At 34.0% G+C, this 18,034-nt stretch overlaps 1 protein-coding gene across 1 annotated transcript in view; it reads right to left on the bottom strand.

Annotated features, from left to right (window-relative positions):
• Nucleotides 1-631: 631 nt before the first annotated feature.
• The window catches only part of LOC126183699 (beta-1,3-galactosyltransferase 1-like), a 77,030-nt gene continuing 59,627 nt past the window's right edge, over nucleotides 632-18,034 (bottom strand). Inside the window, exons 5-6 of the mRNA XM_049925880.1 lie at nucleotides 9,633-13,012; nucleotides 632-9,503 (exon numbers count right to left, since the gene is read on the bottom strand). Of these exons, the coding sequence (XP_049781837.1) occupies nucleotides 12,601-13,012 (412 nt within the window). The 3' untranslated portion in view covers nucleotides 632-9,503; nucleotides 9,633-12,600. The remainder of the gene's footprint in view (nucleotides 9,504-9,632; nucleotides 13,013-18,034) is intronic.

Raw genomic sequence — 18,034 nt, 5'->3', positions numbered from 1 at the left:
TCTGATTTCCATCTGCCTACCATGATTAGCCAAAGGATATTCAAGGTACACTTGTGAAATGGTTTTATGGGAAAGTCCCCACCTTCATCACTACCTTGGAGATGCTGTGTCCTATCTCTCATGCGCTGACTGTAGCACCCTGTTCAAACACACTTAAATCTTGATAACCTGCCATTGTAGCAGCAGTAACCAATCTAACAACTGCACCAGACACTTGTCTTATATAGGCATTGCTGACCACAGTGCCACAGTCTGCCTGTTTACATAGCTCTGTATTTGAATACGCATGCCTTTATCTGTTTCTTTGGCACTTCAGTGTATGTTGGCTAACAGCATTGGTGAATTCTCGCATTTGATTATTTATGCTGCTTCCAAATGTTGGTCAGCTGGTCAGTCATTACAGTTATTTTCAACTTACAATATAGCAATCATTTATTCAATTCAAACACAACACATTAAAATGACATCTTGACTTAGCTACTAACAATGAAGTCTACACTGATAAAACACACTTGTTCCTTAAAATGAAATAATTGCAATGAGACACCAAGTCTCACAAGGTTCCTTTTCATTTATTGCTGGAAGTAACAAAATAATGTGGTATGTCAATGAGCAAATATTAAAATGCAGATTTAATTCTTCATAAACAGTCTTTATTTGGAAAGTATTCAAAATATGTATATCACATTATAGATTTTATTTCAGTTTCAAAATATCCATGAAAACAACACATTGTTTACAGTCTATTCTTGTGGAGTTTGAGAATCTTTTAATATGCAAAACATATAAAACTCCCTACAAAAATAAATATTAATACAAAAAAAAAATTAGGCAGCTGTACTAAGAACATAGCAACTCTGTGGAAAACATATAGCAGTAATTGCTTGTCATCATGGGCTTGCAATATAAGATTTCCACTTTTCTCAACATTAAGGTTACATGTAATACACAGAAGAAATAATAAAATGAGACTTGGAGTCAGAAAGCAATTAACAATTTATGATAGAGATGAGCTATGTAGAAACACAATGATAAGAACCATTAAAAATTTGACAAACATTTTAATAAAGCAATATTACAGCACAGTAGAGTGAATGAAAGGACAAACTTGTTGCATAGTTGTGCAACATTTTTCTCATCACACTACTCTCCAAAATCCTGATGTTAACAATAAATTATCCTGATGTTAACAATAATTACAGTTTTATTGAGGGTAGCCAGCAATATGTTTTGCAATCCTTTCACTTTTACAATATACTCTTAACATAGTCAAAAATACAACTGGATAGACATGTAAAATGTTTGGGAACATTGCCTTAGCTTAGAGAGAATAACTAGACTCTCTTATTAAATATAAAACTGATCCAAATGTCAGTGCAACAAATTTCAAAGAATCCATCTATCAGAAACTTCTGCAATCTTCTACGAAAGCACTTAAGCACTGCCTGTGGCACAGAAGCCATTGTCTTTCTATATGATCAATCTCTATGAACTGTGAGTAACTAATACATCAAATGAAGTATAAGTAACACCCAAAAGCCAGTTGAGGGTCTTTCCAGAGAGTGACTTTTTTCTTTTTTTCACCATTTATCACAATCGTAATGATAAAAATGTCTGAAATGATATGTATCTTCAAGACAATGTTGAAAGGAATCTCCGTGAATGTCTGAAATGTGGCATAATAATACTTGTCCGAGGATTATGTATGTGTAATAACATTGTTTTGTCTTTCTTTTGTAATTTGTGTTATATGCAACAATCCTGAAACAGACTGCTTAAACCAATATTGATACACATTTATGATTACTTGTACACTACAATCTGAATTCTGTCATGTCACCATTTTATACCTCCACACTCTGCAACTACTATTGGCAAAGAAACACATTTTGACATTTGATTCATTAGATGGTATTTGGTAATATTTATCCAAGTGCAAAAGTTCAGTGTGTAATATTAAGTGGATGGTTCAGGATCACTAAACACCAATTTTCCTGTCTTCTCAGTACGCACAAGTAACTAAATTCCGTTTCTTTGAAACTGGATTGTTATAAAATAATGAGAACAATTTACATCTCCATCTATATTTATTATCAGTTTAGCAATCTTAAGTGTAAGAAGTTAATGAATTCTACTGTTTGGGCTACTATTACCAAATACCATGGAGTTACAATATAGGCACTTTGTTTAAAAATGTATAGTAAAAAAAGACTTCTCTATGTCACCACTTACTTGAATGAATTGCCTTTAAAAATTAATTCACTTATATTTGGGTATGAGTTACCGAGGAAATAGAGTAACTAATCAAAAAGAACAACGGAAGTATCACACCCAGAAGTGACAATGTCCTGTAAATATGATGGACAGCTTATAGTGAAAAATAAATGTTTACATGAATTGTGTAACAGTCTTTATGTTGAGGCTTAATTTTTTTCAGTAACACAACAAGCATTAAACAACTAAAATAATTCTTTTGAACAGACAATTTAATTGTGAGTAAGATTGGAGTTTTTAACTGTGGAAGAGATTTTTAAATGCATGTACTGCTCAGAATGTTTACAAAGCTCTCTGAAATGCAACTACCTGGTTATTGTAATTCCCAAGACAGAATTCAAATAGAAATGCAAAAAAAGGGCAGTTAAGTAGTTAGAAGAACCTACGAACACAGTGTTAGAGGTCAAGCTTTAAGATGACAAATTCTTAACACAGATAGCTCTTGGAACACAGGCTGCTGTATTTTGTTTAAAATAAGTGTAGAAATTGTTACAAGACTGGAAAAAAGTGTGGAAACTGCTCACAACCTGTGGCAGTAAGAGCACTCCTCATAAGCATGAAAGAAACCCAGACCACATTGTCCAATCTAAACTCTTTCCTGCCTTCCCCTCTATCACACTGTATGAAATAACCTGTGCTCCGGATATTGGAAACTCAGCATACTTCCAATTTTCACTCATCTTTCAGTTAGAGGACTATCAGAATTATAAATAGGGAAGACATACAGAGAAAGTTTCAAATGGAAATGGAAAAATTACAGATTCATTTTTAAAAAGAAAATGGAAAAAAAGACTGAGCTGTAACTAAAAAGTATAGAATTTAGTATAACCAGAGGTGAAAATGTATAGATACCATATTTTTCCCCATGCAGTATGGGAGACACGAATGGTATAAAAGAATTATAGAAACATACTCTTATGGTAAAACAGCCCAGTTTCTTTGCAATTTCCACACATTTGCTTTTAATAAATTTCTCAACAGTTCCCAACATAGATTAGGAATGTCAAGAGGTAGTTATAATATTGAATAACCTACAATGTAAGACTCTCCACAAAGTTTTCCTTTACTTCTCTCAGGAATCATTAACAACTTCTGTAACTGTATTTTCTCTCATATTCATACATGGTGACACAGCAGCTTACAAGCTGTACATGTAAGCTGCCAATACGCAAATGTTTTTGTCATAGTGAGATTATAATAAATGACCCAAAAAGATTTATTTATTAAAGTAAAAATAATAGTCACATGACATGAGGAGTTACTATAGTTAATAGTGTAAAGCAGCAATTATGTGTTTACCTGTCAAATTGGAAGGAAACAATAGGCTAAATGTATAAAGGTCTCAGTGGATTCTTCAGACTCCCATTATATGGAAAAGAAGTCACACTACCCAAAAATATGTTGTTCCTAAAATTTCAGGAAACAATGCGAATAAAAACATTAGAAACAGCATATGGGATTCATGAAGATTGAAAGTGTGATAAAACCATTTATAATTTGCAATCTATAAGACTCACTACAACTTTTTTTTCTGAGAAATGAAAAACAAATGGTATGCATGAAAAGCTATGATACACATCAGTGTGTCTGCAGCACACTGGAGACATAGAAATACAAGTTATCAGAATTTATAGAAGTTCTCCACATAGTGTATTGGAGATAGAATTACTTACTTTGCCAAAGAACATATTAAATCTGACATTTTAACAGAGGTCTACAGACTATTGGCCCTGTTATTTTTGCAATGTGCAATAAATAGATATGACAATAATTAGGATGTAATTGCAACTCTTAACTATATTATGCTCAGCACTATCTAACAAATACATCTGGCATCTTACATTAGTCAGCAGAAAGTCATTATTAAATAAAATCACTAAATTTTATGTAAAAATTAGACACATGCACAAAACTAATTTTTCTCATTTTTAATATTCCAAAAATGTCCCAAGCATATCAGAGTGGTGAAATAATCTTACATGTGTAGTACATTCAGGGAACCAATTTGCTGCACCAAAATCACATTAATAAACTTATCAATTATGTACACACATATATTTGTGTGTAGGTGGTTTTACAACACACAGATAAATGTCTCAATTTTTTTTGCACAATGTGAAAGAGTACTATTTCAGTTAAATTTCCAGAATTAAAATAGGGAATAATTGTATGAAACGTGCATGCACGCCCCCCCCCCCCCCCACACTCACACAAAATAGCACCCTATATGCTGTTGTAGCTGTATCAAAAATACTGTAAGCTTTTCTAAAACATATGGCAAAGATAGTTTTAAAGGTAACAACAGCTTTCACCCTTACAGTTACATTACAAAACAAGAAATAATTAATTTACACTGTTTTAAAACTACATACAAAAGTATGAAAAGTATGCTGGCACAGAATTATTACAACCTGAAAAATTTTAACTTTACAAGACAATTACAAGAAAGAAGTGCACTGCTATGTATAGTTCTGCACTTTCTGTAGTAAGCACTTCAGGCAATTGATGGCATATGTTGAACTACATGTGTGTAGAAATGATACCAATGAAAGCTGTCTGGCTAATGTTAGCATTACTCATAGAAAGACACTAAAATAGAGCCTAAAAAATTTTATATAGTATGCTCTATAGGCATGCTACAGTACCTTTCTAAATGTAACACTGAAGATAAATAACTGTGACAAATAGTGTATTTTGAAAAACTGAAGACTGTAGTTACTGGAATATGATAATGGTTACATCATGCATGACATACATAAAAAAAGATTACAGTGATATTTCATGTGCATCTATATCTAAAATAACTGAAAACATGAATGACATTACCTATCAAGGTCACACTGTGCTTAAAAAATTACTCCACTGTGAGCTTGCCCCCTCCCATCCTCTTCTCTTAATTCCAGTGGTTTCCACTTTCTGAACGTTATATATCTAAGTTTTTTGTGTAATTTATTGGCATTGGATAAAAGGGATCAAACAATGGAAATTTGAGTAGAGCTGCTGCTAAAGTCATGACAATGGCCATCGAAGGAGGAATGCTCTGCAATTGACTCTCATTTGTATTACAACAAACACAATTTGTAAGGACATTGTTTTCTTTTTGTAGTGGCACCAAAGGAATTATTTTACATTTAACATGCATAACAATATTGTTTAATAATTACTTCATTTTCCATTAGCACTGATGATGAAAACAGCACCACAGAGTATAGTTTCCATACAACATAAATTAAATGGAACTGAACTGAAAACTCAAACATATTTTCATACTTTGCTCATCTTGGTCTTGGAAGCAGATATGCAATTTCTGCCTGCCATATCACAAATAAGAGGAGAACAAAATTACATACAGAGGAAACCAGTGATATCCTGTACGCAAAAAATTCTATCTAAAATCAGACATAAAAGTATCAGAGAGCTGAATAATTAATGTTAAAATAATAATATAAGCACTGAAAACTCACAGGAGGACTGCATGCATCTTAATGCAATTAAAAGGTCAGGTAAAATAAAGTTCTTCAGGGAACATGAAATCTCATTCTCCTTCCACACATTAGGGAGACTGCCTTGTAAAAGAACCCATGATGCAAGCAGCATGAATTGATGACACTGAGTATGATAAAATCCCATAAAATGGAAGACCTGATATATTTGAGCTCTTTCTGTACTAAAACCTATACTCCTCTACCTTGACTGAATGTTTCACGAATAAGCAGAGAGAAATACATTGATACAATAATACATGTCCCGCATTGTTTCACTGAGACTGCAATGTAGGTAGTGAGAAATCATCAATCCATATATTCAAGTTTCTAAAATGTGCCTTTACAGAAACTCTGATTACATGAACAGTACAAAACATCTCTATTAAGTTATTTTTGATGATTCATAGAATCACACTATAACAGTTGCATTATCTTAGACAGAAACTGACTCAATGCTTCTTGCTATTGAGAAAAAAAAAGGACAAGATATTCCTCATAATGTAAAACTGCAAACCACTTCTTATACTAAATAAATCTGAAAGTCATGATCAGTCAAAAATTGTGTGTTAAAGCTAGCAGATGTAATCATCAATAGTAAGTTATTAAAAATTTAAACAGAATATAACTCTGTACCTCTTCATTAGTTTCATTTTTACTGACCTAGATAATACACAGGAACCACGTGTCGTTTTTGCTCCTGATGTTTCTTATTTGAATAGATACAACATAACAAAATGTTTGCACATAATATTACATATTTCCACAGAATATGTAATCTCAGAAAACCATCATCCCCTTAATATAATCTTGGTTTCATATGATGTTATGTGCCAACTTCAAGTACATAACTCAATTTAAGGCAATCCCTCAGGGAGGACAGTTGGTAACCAATGGCTAAATATTTATTCTTGTCTTGTGAAAAAGACAGCATGGGCTATGAAGTTACAATGCTTGTACTCTGCACACTCAGGCACTGCATCTATAAATGTTTTCAATCACTACTTATGAACTTCAACATTATAGGACCAAAAGTATCCACGGAAGGATACATTTTAAGTTAGACAAGCATCTGGAGGGACCATACAAGAGACAAGTGCACTGTGGTGGTATGGATGAGCAGTGGGGTACATTTTTCTGTTGCCTTGCACGAAACACACATATAAAACCACTAAACTTTTGTCAACAATGCCAAGCAACTGTGTCCAGTAAGTTACATTAAATGATACATAGGCATTTGTGACTGCCAACATTTACTTAGGTACTGATAGACATTTTACTGTAATTAACTACTAATTGCTGCATTAAAGAGCCTATGGAGCTTCACTAAATGCATGTCTATCAAGAGATTATCCCATAAACTTCCTGCATACTTGGCTTTTTTGTTTTGTCAGTGTAAAAACAAATTCAATTCTAAAGTAGACCATTATTCATCCATGAGAATTATAGAGCTTATCAAATATAAACCAGATTCCTTTAAGTCATCTAGTTACAAAGTTTCAGCCTTCGAGTCAAGTTTCAGTTATTAATCATTAAGTACTTTTCCAAATCCCACACAAAGATTGGACTAAAATTGGGCATAAAGTTGCTGTAAAAACACAATATTGTACAGTTATAAACAATGAAATAATAACATGATAACTCATGAGTTGGAATCAATATTGGCACCAGGGCTACAAAGAAAAGAATATTATATTGCAAAACTATACATATAAAATGGCTAGCAGAGACTGTACCACGAATGTTGCTGTGATGAAAAGAAATCTCTAGATAGTTAAATATTTGCATATTAATTATACTATCTTCAACACACAGTTTTAGATTCATATCAGACAAGCGGCTGTTCTCTTCTTTTGATGGAACTGGACAAACTTTGCCAACTGAAAGTATGATATATTGCATACTGACTGAAGTAGAAACTAATTCTAAAAGTATTTAGCTTGATTCGACATTAAATACATCTACCCTCATTCTTTCTGCACAAAAAACTATTTCATAAAATCTAATGTATCTATGGCAGCAATAGACTGCCAGTAAGGAAAATGAGTCTAATTTTTTTACAGCAATATTATATTTCAGGTGAACTGATTCTTTCTTTTTTTTTTCATAACAATAGTATATCTCAAGTGATATACATTTTCAAGCCCCCTCCCCCCCTCCGAGTTTTAAGGGCTTAGCTTTACAGAATATGAATACTGTAAATAACAAACTAACATTGCCGTATAAACAGGCTACAAGTAACAGTGGTATTAATAAATTGAACAACATAAATATACAAGAGATCTGTAGAAGGAAAGGAGTCTCTAGTATACTGAATATGATCCTAGCTTGAATAAATCAACCAACAGAACAGGTCTTAAGAAGACATTTTGGTAATTACCTTTTTAATGACAAAAAGAAGGAAACACCTTCAGGTGAAGGAAAAGTGTTAGGATGAGAACAGTTGCTTTATCACTTACAAACACAATGCATTTTTTAAATGTTTCAAAGGTGAAAACAGAATTCCCTGTGCACTACACACTTATGGCAAAGATAGCACAACAGCATAAGCAAAAATGTCCTACCCTGTTCCTATGCAATTAGCAGGAAGTATATGAAAAAGTCTCATGGAATATAGAGCAATCATCCCTTACTATACCATTTACAGAATATGACTCTCGTACTTCCCCCACTTTTATAATAACTCTAGCACTCTACAGTGATGGCTTGAAAGTTAGTGTTCTTTGATTTTCTTCCTTAGAAAAGGCCCACAAATTTCTAATTTTATGACATACATTACTCTTTCTGCCACCAAAAGTGAAGATTTCACCTTCAAACAGCTGAAAGAAGTGCAATATGTAAACTTATTATCAGAAAACAATGGCATCTTAGGAATCATTTATGGCACAATATGGACACGAAAAAGCAAATTTAATTTTTCACAAAATATTAAATCTGAAAATGTTACATCAACATTCAACACTATAAACATGCAAATTTTTAGTATGATAAAAATATATTAAGCACATATACTGATTTGCAGATTCACAACCTGTTCGAAAAGTGTGCCTCTCTAATTTCATTCTGCCGCATTTGTATCAGTTACATGTGCAAGCTACACGAATTTGCACAGCCAAGTGCGGGCACATGCATATGCAAGGTGCTGAAACACACACACACACACACACACACACACACACACACACACACACACACACACACACACACACAAAGTGAGGTCTAATCAAAGGAAGAGGTAAAATGACCACATACACATAAATCAGTGTCTCTCTAATCTTAATGCTCTTCCATCAGCGACATTATGGAAATTTAATGTGACATGAACTACTATTGTAAATATATTTACCACAATTCTTTTAAACATGGATGGGCAAATGAAGCACCTACAAGAACATTATTGGTAAGAAAAAATGCATTCTCAACGATGAAAAAGAGAAACAACAATACAAGTCTAATATTTACATTACTCTCAGACAGTTCACTGTTTATCCTCCAACTCAAAGTAGTTGACATTTGGAAACTTAAAGCAAGCAAATTTTTACTACTGATCCAGCTGAAATATAAGAACAATATAGCACCATGAAGATCTGTCTCTGAACTATGGCCTGAGAAATATTTTGGCATTCCTATTAACCAAAACTATTGGTTTGAAAATATATTATATGCAGATATGATCTGATAAATAAAATAATGGATTAAAATTACTAAAACCTGGGGGCTGCTGGCGATGGCATGATACCCTGTTCTCTCTCTCTCTCTCTCTTTCTCTCTCTCTCTCTCTCTCTCTCTCGCACACACACACACACACACACACACACACACACACACACACACACACACACACACACACACAAACACACACACATGGCACATGACCTTAAAAAACAATATCTAAATTACTAGCACATGTCAATCACTCTGAAGAGACAGGGACCAAGCTAAAGCTCCTGATAATTTCAGCAATCCACATTTTGCTCACAAACTAGTTACACCATTTGTGGGCACACACAAGTAAATTATACTGTAATAAAAACAGTTGAAGAAGTTTTTATTATTGCACATATTCAAAAATATATCTCATTATTTGTGACTGACTACTGAATTGACTATGAAGCTTTCAGTATGAGGTAAAAAGAGAAATGTGAATGGTCATGTACCTACAGAGTTACTACTCAGCTCCTGACAATCAAAGGTATCATCAGAACTAAGTGAAAGCACAGCACCAAGTTTCGTTAACGTCAATGTGCAGTCACAATTGACATGTTGCTGGGGTTGTGCAATTCTACTACAAATTAACTGTTTCTGCACAGTATTTTAAAAAATTATTAAATATGAGTATTCTTTAGCACTCCCATCAGTCTGTCACACATGATGAAGCTTCACAATTTTTTTGTTGATAATGTAGATGAAAATATATTCAATCAATGCATTCAGAGAAATTGGTATATAAATTTTTCAGTATTAGCAATCAGTATAAACTAATCAGGTTTACAGAAGCAGTAGTTACATTTTGTGAAGAATAAAAATAAAATGAATGTATCACAGAGCAAAATATCTCATACACCAAAGAGCAGTAAACTATTGAAGGGAAATACAGAAAAAGCAAGACTTATTTTAAACTCTAATAAAAAAAGTAACTGATTTGGATAAGCAATATGATGTTTAAATGCCCGCTAAAACATCTTTTCCTTCTTAAACACACATAAACTAGACTCAATAAAAACAACAGTACCCTGCCCCACCCCAATTAAGAGTTGATGTCTTTCACCATATTAAAAAAACAGAGGGGGAAAAAGGCAATGTGCGCCAGCACACACAAGCACCAGTCCGATACAATAACTTACAGTAAATTCAATAACATCTTCTAGGTAGTTTACAGTATTAATATACAAAAGCAATTTAGACAGTAGTAAGAATATTGGTAACAAAACTCTAGGTTCACTATAAAGACTATATAAATTACCACTGACGAAACCACTGAACATTTCAGTTAAACAGAAATCAAAGAAACTCAGAACTCTTGAAATACAGCGTCTTACTATAACTGAATTGATAAACAACATAATGGCAAGACAACAATACATTTACAAAGCTAACTGGACACTCACTCAAGATGGGTATTTACAAAATCTGGTGGTTCATTGTCAGAAATAGTGTACATTTAGCACCTGATCACTGAATGTCAAAAATCAGAATGTAAGGTATTGTAACAGCCTAATAAATGATCTTATTCTTGGATTCATTTATATATTAAACTTTTTTAATGTACTAGATCAACACATTTTCCGATATGTTTATTACCAAGTTCTCCACAATTCACTAAATACACACTATAGCAAAAATAATTCCAAGAAAACTGTCGAGCAGTAATATACAGCTGCTGACAATTTTAGCGATGAGCATAACAAAATAATTATGTAAATTTTGAAATATGAAGATTTTCCTAAATGCACAACCACTAAAAGGTCAACACTTTTATTATTATTATTATTATTATTATACGAGTTCTGCAAGGCAGCTGATTCACAGAGATATATTCACAAAGGTAAGAGATGAAATTGCAAATATCAGTACATGAAAAAGAAACCAGAAAAATAACAAAGAGAATCATTCAACTTCGCAGTTGCAACACGAAGGAGATTGTTTTAAATTACTTGCATTAAAATGTATACAAGGAACACTCGTAGTTGTGTTCAAACTGCCACAGTTAATTTAAAAATTATTGACTATGATACTTAGGAACAACGGAATAGTAATACTGTTGCATTTGTATATTCACAACTCTATTTTTATGGAACACAATTAGCAAACAATATTGTCAGAGTACAATGAAAGAAAAAAGCAATAGTCCCACAAATTTGCCATACACCCTTTTTCTAAAAATAAAAGTGGTGCTCTACAGTACCACATTCCAAAAATTTTCACATGTTATCTTTCTTAAGACTTCTGAAACTCTCATTTTTTGTCACCTTACTTTTAATATCTGACGTTTTTTTTAAATTACTGATATGCAGGGGAAAAAAAACAACAGAAGCCTAAAATAGCAATAAATAAATAAATAAATAATTGCAAAATCAAATGTTAGTAAGAGAATAACTTTTTATGTTGTGATTGCCAGTTGCTTGAGCTTAGGTCAAATATAAAAGATTTAAGAAAACAACCACAACAATAATATGGTACTGTTAGCTAAATAGTAAATCTGATACGAAATTTAATTTGGTAAATTACTCTCAGAGTGTATGGCAGACTGAAGCATCAATTGATCATTTCTTTCTTTCACAAAATTTTAATTCCAACCAGTCTCACTTCATTTCACTGCAATGCTCAATGTCTTCCTGTAAAAAAATATGAATGCATAAATACTATAAAATGTTTGCTTGGTTACACATCGTCAATGCATCCATTATTTCATACTTTGTACGACTAGTTCAGGCAATGGTGTCCAAAATGCAACAGAAACAGTGGACTAATACTATTTGTCCCTATCATTTGCTGGGACCAAAATATTTGTGCAAACTGAATTACATATCTGACAAAATCCCTCAATCAGCTTCCTACAGTACTGGAGAGCTTATGACTGAGTACCTTAGGTTTTCGCATAAAAAATATGTAATCTCATACTTAAAAAAACTTAGTGTTCTGTAACATATACAGCCAACAATTTTCTGTTTTGTTTAAAATCAAATAAATCACTGAAACGTGAAGAGAAATTTCGCAAATAATCCTAATGGTAGCATGACAAGAAAGATAGCACACACACAAAATAAACACACATGTTCACACCAATTCAGCAGTATCACAACCAAGACATTTCCTGACTAATCGTGTCCACATATACAGGTAATTAAACACATTTATTTACTGGACGCCTCACTTTTGCTGTTTTCTTGTTGGGTCTGGAACTTGGTTTCTGCGATGCAGTGAAACTTGAGCAATCAAGATTTGGATCCCGGATGCGAGGCCAAATCTTCCGAAGCTGAGCACTATCCATGCGATGGCTGGTGATAACTGAACGATCACGCAACAAGCAAGGATCAATTCGACGACGTGCATATGTGAAAGCTGGATGATCACGTGGACGTATGCCTGCTGCTTTGGAACACAGTCCTGTCACATATACATCCTCCAAATGGAAGAGTGGTGTCTGCAGAGCGGCTTTGTACAGTCGTTTCATAACATCATTTGACATTACGTATCCTGTGCCTGACAGGTAATTTGGGTAAACTCTTCCAGGATACATATATCTCGGAGCATACCTGCACAGAAAGAAAGTTTCGAAGTATTAGTGGATACATTATATATACTCTAGCTACCCCAGCAATTAAATAGCAGTGAAACTTGTATTATTCACTATGGTTATAAAACAGCTTGTGCCAAGTTACCCATGCTTATTTAACAAACAACACAAACCCTGACATAATGAAACTGTAGAAAGTTTTTAGGCATAAAAAGATGAAAAAAACAGCATATTTCACACATCTTTTTCTGATAACAATCAGACAAAAACAAAGTTAAATGTTACTGTTTCTAAAAAGGAAAGAAGGAATATTAGAGCTCAATAATGACAAACAAAGGTTTTGGTGGATAGAAAAGAAAAATAGACATGCTCTGTTCAAAGGAAATATGTCAGTGTTTATATTAACTTATTTAAGCGAACAGAAAATGTAAGTCTCAATGGCTGAACAGGGATTTGAACTGCTGTCCTCCTGGGAATGACTACAGTGTCTAACCAATGCCCCATCTCATTCAATAGTGAAACCAGAAATGAGTATCCCAGTTACACAAACACCAATATGTTTAATGAAATTTAAATTATTGGTGAAACCTAAGAAACAGGGCTAAAAAGCATAGGAATGAAAGAAATCACACTGGACATACGTGTTTCATAATCGAATGAAGAAAAAGAAGTAAAAACTGTTGAAAGATTACTAATGATCTTCATCACTTAATGATAGCACACAAATCAAAACTTTCGAGTTGGAGACAAGTTACTTGGGTTTGAGCTTTTACAATGATGCACACACTTTAAGAATATCCAGCTGGATGGAATATATCACAGCAGGTGAAACCCAGAAATTTGTTTTGGACAAAAAGCAATCAACAAAAACTAATATAATATCACGCATGTAACGGAAGTATAACAGGGACTCTGATGCCGGCAGCCATTTAGCCATTTATTATGTCTTGTAGTATGACAACTACAAAAGCAAATGCAGCAAAACGAAGATGGAAAGATTTTCTTTATTCTCTAAATCACTTAGTGCAAATGCTGAGATGGTTCCTTTGAATAGGTAACAGAAATTTCCTTCCCCAACTTGAGCTAGTCTACTCACATTACCATTTACGGCACAAATGATGAATTTAACAAGCAACACACAGAGTCTCTCTCTCTCTCTCTCTCTCTCTCTCTCTCTCTCTCTCTCTCTGTGTGTGTGTGTGTGTGTGTGTGTGTGTGTGTGTGTTCTTGCCATACTGATACTTTGTGATGACACAAATCTAAGTTTATGTGCCAAATCTAAGTTTATGACAAGTGTCTGTCTATCCTCACACAATTTATATCTATATAACAGTTAAGCATTTTATAATTTGACACAACAGTTTCACAAAGATTCACAGTGAAGTTAACTTGTAAAGCATATTTTTAAAATTATGAAAATTCTGGATTCACAGTAAATTCTAGTAACTGACTGGTCTTTATTAGCTGAGTCTATTTCTATTTTTTCTAGCTTGTAGGGTTGTTTTTCAAGTGGTGGTATTGTTTGGTTGGGATAGATTCTGTTGTTCTGCAGTATGCAGTATGCTGCTATTAAGAATGTTCAGCAGAGTTAGTGTATGAACGCGAAACAAATGATACTTTCGGCACATCTGATGTGAGATGATTAATTTTCCTGAAAGAGTCTAATTCAACAGAGAAGTGGAATTTTTTGATTCAAGAAAGGAAATATATATAAAAAAATAAAGTGAACAACTGAAGAATCCCACCACCCTCATTTGGTCAGGTTCATGTCATTCCGTGTCAAACCTTTAGGCATAGTAATATTATAGTAGTGGTGACCCACAAAAAGCCACAAGTTTTGGGTAATGGGATGGATACAACAATGTAGATGCAAATTCTTTTTAGAAAGATGGAAGAGCAAACCCAGTATGATAGAGGAGACAAAAATAACAGAAGACACTCTCGGAAAAGAGAGCAGGTAAACCAACTTGAAAATAAGGGCATGGAAAGTCAGGGGAAGTGGTTCAACAAGTTGATTTTGGAATCAACGAACTATTTTAAGTGAAGAAGAATTTATGCAACCCAAATATATTTAAACCAGCCACTTATGAAAGAAAAGTTTCTTTTCAGTTCTTACAGTCACCCAGAACTCAACAGCAGAGTCCTATAAAACATACTATACACTATGTTTATGAAATACACACATCCAGTTTACTGTAAACTGATTTTCCAATATGTTATGTGGTTATTCATGCATATACTCCAATACTGTTCCCAGAAATTCAGTTTTGATTGGTGGATTTCATCTTCCATAGGCAGTATTCACATTTAAGTAATTTTTGGGTGGTAAGGTGGCTACTTTCTTTTTGAAATGATGGTTAATGTGGACAAAGCAATTTTATGTGGAAAGAAAAAGGATTTGATTGACTTGAAAAATATTAATTTTCTACATTTAACTGAAAAAAGTACATTTCATTTTCACTGTGTAGTAGATGGAGACGTGTAAATGATGATATCTTTGATGAAGTAGAAAAATCAAACTGACTAGCAATTCTATCTAGCTGGCTAATTCCTAAACTGGTAAAAGCTCCCATAAACAGTAAACAGTGAGGGTGAAAAAACATTAGCCAAGTCTGTGTTTAGGAATATGAATGTGTCTTATTCATTTTGAAGTTTTCTAGCTGTTCCTAGTTTCCAAAATGTTGAAGTGCAATAATCTTCCTTATTGATGAATTCACACTAAAACTGGTCTTAAGCAAGTGCCTAACTCAAAATTTGCAAGAAGTACACTCTCCTTAGTTCTCACCAATACAACAGTATGAGGTGACAAACCAGTTGGACATGGGCTAGAGCTAACAGACCAGGCAGTCATTTAGATGGAGCAAAGCCAACCAGTGGTGCAGGGATACCGAGTAATGTGTTCTAAACGGGCATCAATAAATAAAACAAAAGAGTGAATGGAATTTCACAGTACGTGGCATTGTATACTTTGCATATACCACAGGACAGGTTTTAGTCTGAGAATACTATTCTGTTAGTAAACATGAAATTTATTATGTTCAGACAGAGGCAAGCAGCATGGTCAGTGGTTACATACCAGGCTTCAAATCTAAAAATCTGGTGTTTGATATCTCAAGCCGATCCTTGGATTTTTTTCTGTCACTTATCACTTCCTTCACTTCTGGCAATGATTTGTTAATATGAAAAATGTGTAGTTACACTGGGGCATAGAGTGCATATTAAAGTGGATAAGTCAGGTTGAAGCTCAGAAGAAAAGAAGGATGCATCAGACAGCAGGACCACATCTAGTAAAAGCACTGCAGTATTTAAATCAATTTTCAGGCAGTGGATGGTTTTCCTTTTCTGTATCAGAATTAAGATCCTATGCATAGCTGGAGAAAAAACGTGGAGAAGAGGCATAAATTTAATTTTTTTCTTGCATGAAAATAAGTATTATTTAGCAGTCACTGAAAGTTAAAACTAACAATACTCCTGAACTTTAAGTTTAATCACAATCTTCAAGCTTTTTCACACCCTTTTACCAGTTTCATCACCTCAGAAATCAAAATTTACTAATAGCCTGCTACATAAAGCCAGTTTTATACATAATTCACAACAATGAATTTAGAACAAAATTTTCTCCATACATGCAACAATATCAGAGATTCTAAACAATTTTCTTCTTCTCTGCATTTCTAATGCCTGAATAGCTACATAAATACACAACATTAAAAATATCTGATGAAAAAGCAAGGCCATAAGCTTGATTCAGATGTCTGAAGTCTTGAAGAGAAATACTTCAGGCAGGCAAAGGAAATATTAAACACACTGTGTTACACCTTCTGATTAGACTGACTCCTCTTTGGGCCCCAGATCTAAGTATGTGTATCTGGGATGACAGACAACAGCTGTGTAGATATTCTGAAGGGATTCAAACCTCTTTAGTGGAAAAGCTACTTTTCATCCAAGTAGCCAACTCAATAATTAATTATTTGCTGTTGTGTCACTGAAATCAGTTTGGGTTTCAGGTTCAAATATATAGTGAATGGTTATTTTCTGACTACAGTGCTGATGGATCAGCAGCACAACCACCCAAAAGATAACATGGAAACACTTTCAGCACTGTTTGGTTGAAGGACTATAAGCATGATTTTGCAAAAGCTTTCTTTGTTATGTAGGTTGCACAAGTTTAACTTTTCTCTTATGTATTATAAATAAATGTGATGTGTAATATCTAATAAATATAGACAAAAATATAAAACAATAATGAAAAATAAGCTTTTAGAAATGGCACCAAAACTTGGAAATGAAACAACCACACTGTAATCTGCAAACAATAATTCACCATCATGCTCCTCAAATCACTGTAGCATGATTCTGGCCTTGTGACATGGACAGTTAACCTGCTAGAAGATGCCACTGATGTTGGAGAAGATGTCAAGCATAAAAGGATACAGGTGATCTGCAATACTATTCATGTAGTCCATAGCTGTCATGACACCTTTGATTGCTACCACAGATGAACATCCTCCATAGCATAATATGGCCTTCAACATGCTGCATCTGTGGTATGGTGCATGTTTTGCACACCCATTCACCTGTATTACAGTGTATCTGGACATTACCATCCACCTGGTGTAAAAAGAAACATAATTCATCAAATCAAAGGGTACACATCCACTGAGTCATGATCCACTCTTTATAATCCCATATCCACTGCAATCACAACTGATGATGATGATGTTGGGTCAACATGGGAACATGTAGGGGATGCCTGCTGCAAAGTTTCGTGTTCAACAATGTGCGCTAAACAGTGTGTTCTGAAACACTTTTGCTTGCACCAGCATTATACCCTGACAATACGACAGATATGCCACAGATCACCTGCCTATCCTGTTATATGAAGTAGTAAAGCCTCCAAACTCAATGTTCTTTGATGAAATTGCAACAACCAACACCTTGTTGCCCGCTAACGATTTCACTGTGCTTCAACTACTTTTCACATATGCTCATGACAGTTGCATGCGAACAGCCAACCTGCTTCACTGTTTCCGATATGCTT

The sequence above is a fragment of the Schistocerca cancellata genome, chromosome 4 (genome assembly GCF_023864275.1).
Source record: "Schistocerca cancellata isolate TAMUIC-IGC-003103 chromosome 4, iqSchCanc2.1, whole genome shotgun sequence".
Taxonomy (NCBI): Eukaryota; Metazoa; Arthropoda; class Insecta; order Orthoptera; family Acrididae; genus Schistocerca; species Schistocerca cancellata.
The sequence above is the reverse complement of the archived record's forward strand: the minus strand, read 5'-3'. Positions and strand labels throughout refer to the sequence as shown.